Source organism: Rhincodon typus, chromosome 8, assembly GCF_021869965.1.
Source record: "Rhincodon typus isolate 14 chromosome 8, sRhiTyp1.1, whole genome shotgun sequence".
In the NCBI taxonomy this organism is placed as follows: Eukaryota; Metazoa; Chordata; class Chondrichthyes; order Orectolobiformes; family Rhincodontidae; genus Rhincodon; species Rhincodon typus.
In genome coordinates, this window is record NC_063339.1 from 45,865,207 (window position 1) to 45,876,272 (window position 11,066).

General features: G+C 40.9%; 1 protein-coding gene across 1 annotated transcript in view; it reads right to left on the reverse strand.

Annotated features, from left to right (window-relative positions):
* Positions 1-446: 446 nt before the first annotated feature.
* Positions 447-11,066, reverse strand: part of armh4 (armadillo like helical domain containing 4) — an 83,674-nt gene continuing 73,054 nt past the window's right edge. Inside the window, exons 6-7 of the mRNA XM_048600343.1 lie at positions 10,500-10,634; positions 447-544 (exon numbers count right to left, since the gene is read on the reverse strand). Of these exons, the coding sequence (XP_048456300.1) occupies positions 476-544; positions 10,500-10,634 (204 nt within the window). The 3' untranslated portion in view covers positions 447-475. The remainder of the gene's footprint in view (positions 545-10,499; positions 10,635-11,066) is intronic.

Genomic DNA, 11,066 nt, shown 5'->3' on the forward strand with positions numbered 1-11,066 from the left:
GAATTTTATACCAATGTAGATAACGCAAAATGAGTCTGTTAGGCATTGGTTAAAATTGTTACCCATTCATTACTGACTTGATAAAGACTGTTTAAGGAACCATTATTGCTTAGTAGCATTGTCTCCAAAAGCATTAACAGAATTTTGGTAACAAAAAGTGAATATTGCAGTTTTAAAATTACAGCAACCAAGCATTTATTGACTATAGCAACATTATTACATAACATCTGGTCATTCCAATTTATCAGGATGAACTTACAGTGAAATTAAACTGAGGTTGCACCTATGAGGTAAATTTCTATTAAACAAGACTTTACATTATGTCACAAATAACATTCGCAACCTCAATATCTTCTCATTAAAAGAAAAAACACTTGCATTAGAAATGACAAGTAGCAAAAAGCAATGACATCCTGTATCCCCTGACTCCAGTGCAGCTTCAGACATTTGTATTGCATCAAAACATTATTCATACTTAAAACTCATCCTCTGAGCTATCAGCTAACAGCATCACCCGATCCTGCATGCTTGTGAAATCTTTAGGCTGAAATTTTAAACAAAGATATTAGCAGTATTGTACAGTACTTACCATATATGTACAATAACCATACATTTTATGAGAACATGAGATTGAGACAGCATTGCCATGACCTCAGCAACAATAAGTATACCTATTGTTCTACATAGGCAATTTGACAACCAATTTGCTCCTTGTGATGTCCTATAAATGGCAATTAAGTAATCAGTCAACCCATTTTGGTGTTGACTGGGGGATAAGTAACATCAGAATACCATAAGAACTTGTCAGCTCTTCTTTGACTATTGTCATAAAATCTAAACAGTCTCATCTCAAAGACAATGTAGTACTCTTTTAGTTCTACATGAAAGTACTTAGCCTAGATAAGTACTCAAGCCCTGGTGTGAAGATTGAATTCACAAGGCAATAGTTCTCCAATTTAACTAAGCTGTGGAGTGCAGGTTCATAGTTCCTTGAAAATGGAGTTGCAGGTAGATAGGATAGAGAAGAAGGCTTTGGGATGCTTGCCTTTATTGGTCATTACATGAGTATAGGAGTTGGGAGGTCATGTTGGGGCTGTACAGGACATTGGTTAGGCCACTTTTGGAATAGTACAAGCAATTCCAATCTCCCTGCTATAGTAAGGATGTTGTGAAACTTGACAGGGTTCAGAAAAGATTTACAGGGATGTTGCCAGGGTTAGAGGGTATGACCAGTAGGGAGAAGCAGAATAGGCTGGGGCTATTTTCCTTAAGGTGTCGGAAGCTGAGGGGTGACCTTATAGAACTTTATAAAATCATGAGAGGCATAGACAGGGTGAATCGCCAAGGTCTTTTCCCCAGTGTAGCAGAGTCCAAAACTGGACGGCACAGGTTTAAGGTGAGATGGGAAAGATTTAAAAGTGACCTAAGGGGCAATTTTTTCACACGGAAGATGGTGTGTGTATGGAATGAGATGGCAGAGGAAGTGGTGGAGGCTGGTACAATTATAACCTTTAAAAGGCATCTGGGTGGGTACATGAATAGGAAGGGTTTGGAGGGATATGGGCCAGATGCTGTCAAATGGGACTAGATTTATTTAGGATATCTGGTTGGCATGGACGAGTTGGACCGAAGAGTCTGTTTCCGTGCTGGATATCTCAATGACTCGATGACTCTGAATAGATGGAAATCTGAGAGAGCACCTGAGGTGCAGTGGTAGTTTCCCTGCCTCTGAGCTAGGAGGACTAGGTTTGAGTCCCACCTGCTCTACAGTCATAACATCCTTGGACAGGTAGATTTAACAAAAATGCCTAGATAAAAAATTGTGTGCAAAAGGTCAGCAGTTTCCCACTATGCAGTGCTATTGTACATGACTCTCAAAGTACAATTGAGAAAACATGTCCCATAATGTCCAAAAGATCCCAACTGTACATGAAGTAGACAATAGCATTTTTCTCATATTTTATCACTAAAATTCTTCAAATTATATAGATTCAATTTAAATCAATTTAGGTCCATTAATATTGAAATTCTGTTCAAATTCTTAATTATTAAAACAAAATCCAGCATAGCAAACTAATCTAATAGCCACTAATTACGTACAAATTTTCTGACATTTAAAGAATAAATACAGCAAATCATTTGAAATCATGAAGATTAATGCAGAACTCTAGCATCACATTATCTTCTTCGTTTGAAAAAAACTTGCATTGTAAATGACACATTTCATAACCTCAGGACATGCCACAGAATTTTTTTTTAAAAATCAGCTCACGAAATGTAATCAATTCTGACCCATACCTAACTACCCTTGAGAAGTCTGTGGTAGCCATCTCCTTGAATTGCTGCAGCGTGATGTCAAATGGCTGAAGGCACTGAAGGCTGAAAAAGCTGACAACATTACTTATAGGACTTACTTACAGGATTATACAGGGGAGGCGATGGCCTAGTGGCATTATCACTTGACTGTTAACCCAGAGACCCAGATAATATTCTGGGGACCTGGGTTCGAATCCTGCCATGGGAGATGGTGGAATTTGAATTCAATAAATATCTGGAATTAAGAGTCTAATGATGACCATGAATCCATTGTCCATTGTCCATTGTCCATTGTCCATTGTCCATTGTCGATTGTTGGGGCAAAAACCCATCTGGTTCACTAATGCCCTTTAGGGAAGGAAACCACCCTTACCTGGTCTGGCCTACATGTGACTCCAGACCCACAGCAATGCAGCTGACTCTGAACTGCCCTCTGCCCTCAATAAATGCTGCCTGGCCAGCAACGTCCTCATCCCATGCTAAAGGAAAAAAAAAAGGTAAGGTCCTGAGGAGTGTTGCCAAATAAGGAGACCTTGGGCTGCAGGTTCATAGTTCCTTGAAAGTGGAGTTGCAGATAGACAGGATAGTGAGTTTTGTACACTTTCCTTGATTGATCAGTGCTTTGAGTACAGGAGCTGGAAGGTCATGTTACAGCCGTACAGGACGTCGATTAGGCCAATTTTGGATTACTGCATGCAATTCTGGTCTCTCTGCTATAAGGAAAGATGTTGTGAAACTTGAAGGTGTTCAGAAAAAATTTACAGGGTTGAAGGGTTTGAGCTCTCGGGAGAGGCTGAATAGACTGGAGCTCTTTTCTCTGGAGCGTCGGAGGCTGAGGGGGGATCTCATAGAGTTTTATAAAATCATGAGGGGCATTGACAAGGTGAATAGCCAAGGTCTTTTACCCAGGGTAGGGGAGTCCAAAACTAGAGGGTGTCTAAGAGGGCAAAGATTTAACAGTGACCTCAGTGGCAACTTTTTCATGCAGCGGGTGGTGCGCGTAAGTAATGAGCTGCCAGAGGAAGTGGTGGAGGCTGGTACAATTACAACATTTAAAAGGCATCTGGATGGGTATATGAATAGGAAGGGTTTAGAGGGGTATGGGCCAAATGCTGGCAAATGGGACTAGATTAATTTTGGATATCTGTTCGGCATGGATGAGTTGGACCAAAGGGTCTGTTACCATGCTGTACATTTCTATGAATCTACTGAAAAAGTACTAAAGTCTTGTGCTCTATAAGTACCCATGGTGCAAGCCAACAGTTCCAGTACAGCTACATCATTGGCATCTACCCAACAATGTAGAAATTTGCCCAGTTCTGACCCCCAAAAATCAGGACAAATCCAAATCAGCCTATTGGCTGTATAACTCTATGACTCTAATACTGCCCAACCAATCTACTCGTAGTCATTAGCAAAGGACTGGAAGGAATTGTTACCAGTGCTATCATACAGCACTTACTCGCCAATAAACTGCTCACTGATGCTCAGCTTTGATTATATTGCAGCCACTCAGCTCCTGAGGGGATAGTGACTGCAATTTATATCAAGGCATCATTTGACCCACTGTGACATCAAACAGCTCAAGCAAAACTGAAATCAATGGGAATCCAGAGGCAGGAGGATCTCTCCTCTGGTTGGAGTTATACCTAACAAAAAAAAAGGACGGTTCTGGTTATTGGAGGCTCCAGGACATCTCTGCAGGAGTTCCTCGGGTTAATGTCCTAGGCCCAACCATCTTCAAGTGCTTCAACAATGACCTTCCCTCCACGATAAGGTCACTGATGACTGAACAAAGTTCAGCACCATTCAGGACTCCTCAGACCCTGAGATATCAGTGCCTGTATGCAGCATAACAACAACAACATTCAGGCTTGGGCTGACAATTGGCAAGTAATATTCATGCCACACAAGTGCAAGGCAATGACAATTTCAACAAGAGAGAATCTAACCATCTCCCCTTTCAATGGCATTTCCACCACTAAATACCCAACTGTCAACATCCTGGGGGTTACTACTGCCAAGAACCTGAACTGGAGCAGTCACTTAATTGAAATGCCTCCATAACGTCAGAGAATGGGAATTCTGTGGTAACTCACTTCCTAGCTCCCTAAAGCCTAGTCACCATCTATGAGGCAAAAGTCAGAAGGGTGATGGTATGCTCTCTACTTGCATGTATGACAACAACTTTAATAACAAATCAGAAAGCTCAGCCCCTTCCCAAACAAAGCAACCAGCTTGATTGATATCCTATCCACCACCTTTAGCTTTCATTCCCTCCACCACTGATATACAGTAACAGCAGTCTTGTACCACTCATCAAATGCACTGCAGCAACTCACTAAGGCTCCTCCAAAACCTGTGACCCACTACTATCTATAAGGATATAGGCAGCAAATGCATGAGATTACTACCAGTTGTAAGTTTTCCTCTGTGCCATACAGAATCCTAACTTAGAGCTATATGGCCATTCCTTCACTGTCTCTTGGTCCAAATCCTGCTGTGAGGATACCTGTGCCACAAACTGCAGCAGTTCAAGAAGTTGCTCATAACCAATTTCTCAATTTTCAGATTGGACAATAAATGTCAGCTAAATCAGTAATGCCCATTTCCCATAATTTTTTCTTTTTACAAATGCTTTAATTTGCTTTCTACATTCACAAGCCCAGTTTCACTTTAATTGAGAAAAAAGAAATCACAAGTGTTACTGCACAGGAGGCCACCATTTAGTCCATGTATCTGAGCCATCCCTCCAAATGATCATTATGGTGTCATTCTACTGCCTTTTCCTGGTACCCTTGCACATTGTTTTAATTAAAACAATCTCTAATACCCTCTTGATAACCTACACGACACAGGCAGTGTATTCCAGACTCATCCCACTTGTTGTGTGAAAAAGCTTTTGCCCATATCACATTTGCTACATTTGGAAGTCACTGGAAATCTGTGCCCTTTCGTTTTCAATACTTTTACTAGTGGAATAGTTTCTGCCTATCTACTATATCTAGACCTCTCACATTTTAAGAACTTCTGCCAAATCTCCTCTTAGCTGTCTTCTCTCCACAAAGAACAGTCTCAACTTCTTCAATCTACCCTCAACTGAAATTTGACATTCCTGGAACTATTCTTGTAATTCTCTTCTGTACTCTCTCCAATATGTTCATATTCTTCCTATTGTGTGCAACCCATAACTATACACAATGCACCATTGTAATCTAACAAAAGTTTTGTCTACTTTCAGCATTTTCTCCTTGCTTTTGTAGTATATTCCACGACTAATAAGCCCATGTATTACCTACTGCTTTTTCCACCTGTCCTGCCACTTTCAATGATCTATGCACATAAAAACCCGGGTTCTCCACTCCAGCATCCCTTCTAGAATTGCACCCCCTCTTTTATATTGTCCATTTATGTTCCATGAAATGAATCACATCGCAATTCTCAGCTTTAACTTTATCTGCAACCTATCTACCTACTCTACCAAACCACCAACTTCTCTTTGTCCTTTTGAAATTCTACGTGTCCTCCTCACACTTCATAATGTTTCCAAATTTTGTATCACCTGCAAATTTTGACACTGCTCCCTGCACACCAAGATCTAAATAATTTATGTCAAGCAAAGCAAGGGTCCCAATATAGACTTCTGTGAAATTCCAATACAATCTGTCCTCCAGCCTGAAAAGTGTCCATTCACCATTACTGTTTCTTATTGCTCAACCAATTTTGCATCCACATTACTACTGTCCCTTTTATTCCATGGGCTATAAATTCTCATAAGTCTGTGTGTGGCTCTGTATCAAATTTTCAAAGTTCATATCCAACTGCATCAAACACTCCAATAAGTCAATTAAACACGATTTTCTCCTTAGAAATCCACGTCGGCACTTCCTAATCAAACTACTATTTTTCATGTGATTACCAATTCTATCCCAAATATTGGTTCCTGGAACAAAAGTGAAAGGTCCACTCGACCCAAAACGTTAACTCTGATTTCTCTCCACAGATGCTGTCAGACCTGCTGAGCTTTTCCAGCAATTTCTGTTATTGTTCCTGATTTACAGCATCCGCAGTTCTTTCAGTTTTTATTGGTTTCTGGAAGTTTAGTTAAGGTAAAGTTAAACGGACTGATTTGCAATTGCTGGCCCCATTCTGACAAACCTTTTTGAACAACCCCTGAGTCTAGGGAAGTCTGAAATATTGTAGCCAGTGCTCCTGGAATTTCCATTCTCACTTCCTTCAAAATCTTAAAATGCATCTCATCCAGACCTGGTGCCTCATTAACTTTAATCCAAATCAATCCAAGCCTTCTTCCTTATCCATTATAAATCCTTCTAATGACAGAGGTTCCTCCTGTCACTATGGCCTGGGTAGCATCCGCCTCCTTTGTAAATACAGATCCAAAGTATTCATTTAATACCTCAGCCGTGCTTCATGCCTAAATTCTCTTTAGGTCCCTAATTGCCCCTACTCCTCCTTTTGGCACACTTTTACTATTTATATCTATGTAGAAAACTTTAGAATTTCTCTTTTTGTTGGCTGCCAGTCCTTTCTTATAAGTCCTTTTCACTTCTGCAATCTGCTTTTGCACGTCTGCTTTGAACTTTTGTATTCCACTTGGTTCTCAATTGATAGCTCTCATAAGCACCATTTTTCGCTTTATCTTAATTTCTACCTCCTTTTTCATCCTATCATTGCGCTACCATTTATTTTTGAGTGAACATACCCCGAATATGCCCAAACCATTTCTTTTTTGAAGGGATGTTATGGTAGTTTCTCCCGCCAATCTTTTGTTCCAGTCTATCTGGTCCAGCTCCATGCTTTCCCAGTGAAAACAGCTCTCTCACAGTTAATTATGCTTACTCTGAATTGCCTAGTATCCTTTTTAAATCATTCATTCAAAACTTTATGGTGCATTGCCTCCTAAATGGTGCCCCCCCAATGACTCTTGATCCAAGTGGCTCAGCTAATTCCAAAATCCAGATCCAACAGTACAGAGATAGTAAGAACTGCCGATGCTGGAGTCTGAGATAACAAGGTGTGGAATAGGAGGAACACAGCTTCTGAAGAAGGGTCCTGACCCTAAACTTCAGCTTTCCTGCTCCTCTGATGCTGCCTGGCCTGCTGTGTTCCTCCAGCTCCACACTGTGTTATCTTCAGCTCCACACTGTGTTATCTCCAACAGTACATCCTCTTTTGGTGAACTGGACACATACTGCTGTGGAAAACTTACCTGAACATAGCCTAGGAATGTTTGTTCCGCTACACTCTTTATGCTACCACTGTCCATAACCACATTTGGGGAGTTAAAATACCCCATTATAACTGCGCTATAATATTTGTACTTCTCTGTAGTTTCCCTGCAGAATTGTTCCTGAATCTGTCCCACTAGCTGATAGTCCACAAACTACACTGAGCAATGTAACTGCATCTGTTTTGTTCCTTAGCTCTAGTCAAACTGATTCTGTCCTTGAAGTCTTAAGGACATCCTCTTTTACTAGCAATGCAAATCCCATCTTCACCAATATTGTTGTTGTTCTTGTACTTCTTAAGCAGTATAGGATATTGTTTAACTGCTCTTTCAGTAGCAAGTAGCCTCCCAAAAACGTGAACAAATTTCTACAATGAAACAGAATTGTGGATACTGAAAATCTGAAACAAATAAATTGCTGGAGAAACTCAGTAAGTCTGGCAGCAGCTATGGAGAGAAAGCAAAGTTAACATTGAGTCCAGTGACCCTTCATCAGTTAAGAAAGGGGATATATATGCCTGAGGGGAAAGCTGATCACGGGAAGCAGCCCATGTCATGTTCTAGGGTGTGGGGGTAGGTAAAGGACATCGTGGAAATTGTTCAGGTTCTAAAATTAAATGAAATAAACAAAGAACTGCAGATACTGGAGATCTGAAACAATAACACAAGTTACTGGACAAACTCAAACAGGTCTTGCAGCATCTGTGTGAAGAAAGCAGAGTTAACATTTCGAGTCCAGTGACTCTTCATCAGATGAAGTGCAACTGAGGCCAAAACATTGTATGTTTTCAAGAAGGAGGTAGACATGGCTTTTGTGGCTAAAATGGATCAAAGAATATGGGGCTGAAGGGAGAAAGTGGGTGGGATTAGGATATTGAGCTCAATGATCAACCATTATCATATTGAATGGCAAGGCAGGTTCAAGGGGTTTAATGGCCTCCTATGTTTCTATGCAAGTTTGATTCTATCCTCAACTTCCTTGATTAACCATGATCAGTTTATCTTCTTCCTAGGATCCTTCTGCCTCACTTGGATATGTATTTGCTGTGAGCCATGAACTATTTACTCTTTTCGCTGTCCACTCCCTCACAGTTGCTCCCAACCCAAGTTTCTCACTCAAACTCAATGCTAACTTCAACCATGTTACAGTCACTGTTCCCTATGAATCTTTTACTCAGATCAACTACTAAATCTGCCTCATTATCCCAATGTGGACAAAGAACATATTGTTCCTGGAAACTGTCGTGAATACACTTTATATTTTCTTCCTCGGAATTATTTTTTGCCAATTTGATTTTTCCCAGTCTACATGAAGACTAAAAAAAAAATCACCCATGATTAATCATAGAATTCCTACAGTGTGGAAGCAGGCTGGTCCACACTGGTCCATAAAACAGCATCCTTCCCCTACACCTCTATAACCCTGCATTTCCCATGGCTAACCCACCCAGACTGCACATCCCCGGACACTACTGGCAATTTAGCATGCCCAATCATCTAACCTGCACACCTTTGGACTGTGGGAGGAAACCAGAGCATCTGGAGGAAACTCATGTCGACACAGGGAGAATGTGCAAACTTCACACAGACAGACAATCACCCAAGGGCGGAATTGAACCCAAGTCCCTGGCACAGCCAAGGCTGCAATGCTAACCACTAAGCCACCTTGCTGCTTTTTCAAAAAATGTACTGCATTTTTTTAAACATGCCTTCATTATCTCCTGCTTTATTCTCTGTCCTAAAGAACAGCTACTGCTAATAAGCCCATAGTCTATTAGCCACAGTGTCTTTTCCTCTTATTAACTCTTACCTGCACCCATATGGATTTTGATTTATCAGATTCTAGATCATTTCTTCCCATCACACTTATCTATCCCGTATTAACGCCAACCTCTTTCCCTTCCTGCCCATCTTTCTTTCTAAAGAAAAGTCACATAACCCTAAATATTTAGTTTCCAGCTTTGATTTCCTTGTAACCACGTCTCCATAATCGTTATAAGATCATACCTATTAATCTCTTTTTATGTAATCAGTACATTCATTTTATTCCAAATATAATGCCCGTTTAAGAGATATTAACTTTGCCTTTTCACCATTTTTATCTCTTTGATGTTCTTGCTTTTTTTATGCTTTGACACTCATTATACTCAATTTCTGACCCACTATCATTGTCAAAACAGTTGCCCTGCAAGGTCATTATATTCTTTTGCCTTTTAAGCTTACATATACGCCCTCCTGAATCCTTTGGTTCCCACACCTGCCTCATCTACAATCACAGCCCAGACCGCCCACCCCTCTCCTACTCATCCCACAAACATCCTCTGGCACAAAAATAGTCAAGGTGGAAGGGTTAAAATTGTTAAGATCTCTGCTTGACCTCTCAGTTTGATTAGCTTCATCAGCCATGATTCAGTTGGCAGCACTCTTGCCTAGGAGTTAAAAGCTTGTCTTCTTATGTGGATAAGATGTTAAACTGAACGCCCAATCTACTTTCTCAAGTGGACATGCAAGTAGAGCAAGGGAATTATCTTGGCCAATATTTATCCTTCCAACGAAGATTACTAAAAGCAATTATCTAATCATTATCATGTTAATGCTTGCAGGAACTTGCTGAACACAAATTGATTCCCATATTCCTTACTTTAAAAGTAGTAGCTAATTGACTGAAAGCACTTTCGGACATTGTGGTTGCTAAAGGTGCAAAAGGCTTTTCAGTCAATTTCCAAGTAAAATAAATGATATCTTTCTAAATTTGAGATGAAATGTTGAGTATTATGATGTGGCTCAGTTTAATGAACCTTCAGAAATGGAAATGATTGATTGACATGATATCCAACGTTAAGGGTCGAACACATAATCAAAGCAAACAAAGGATAAGCCTGATCTGTTACAAAGTGCATTGTAGATTTTGTCAGACTACTTTCCTGGTAATTACCTTTGTTTCGCGTCTTTTGAAAACACTTTTCCTCTTCCGATTCATCACCTTGAAACTATAGAGAGCTCCCAGAATGAAGAGTGCCCCTGCCACGCCAACAGCTACAGGCACTAGCATCCCGGACATATAACCTGCCTGGAACAATACAAAAGGTTTAAGATGTGTCATGAAACTTAGTTACCACTTTCCTAGACAACAAGGTGCAGGGCTGGATGAACACAGCAGGCCAAGCAGCATCATAGGAGCAGAGAGGCTGACATTTCGGGCCTAGACCCTTCATCAGAAAAGGGGGAGGGGAAGGGGGTTCTGAAATAAATAGGGAGAGAGTGGGAGGCGGTTAGAAGAGGGATAGAGGAGAGGATAGGTGGAGAGGAAACAAACAGGTCGAAGAGGCGGGGATGGAGCCAGTAAAGGTGAGTGTAGGTAGGGAGTTAGGAAGGGGATAGGTCAGTCCAGGGAGGACGGACAGGTCAAGGGGGCGGGATGAGGTTGGTCGGTAGGAGATGGAGGTGCGGCTTGAGGTGGGAGGAGGGGATAGGTGGGAGGAAGAACAGGTTAGGGAGGCAG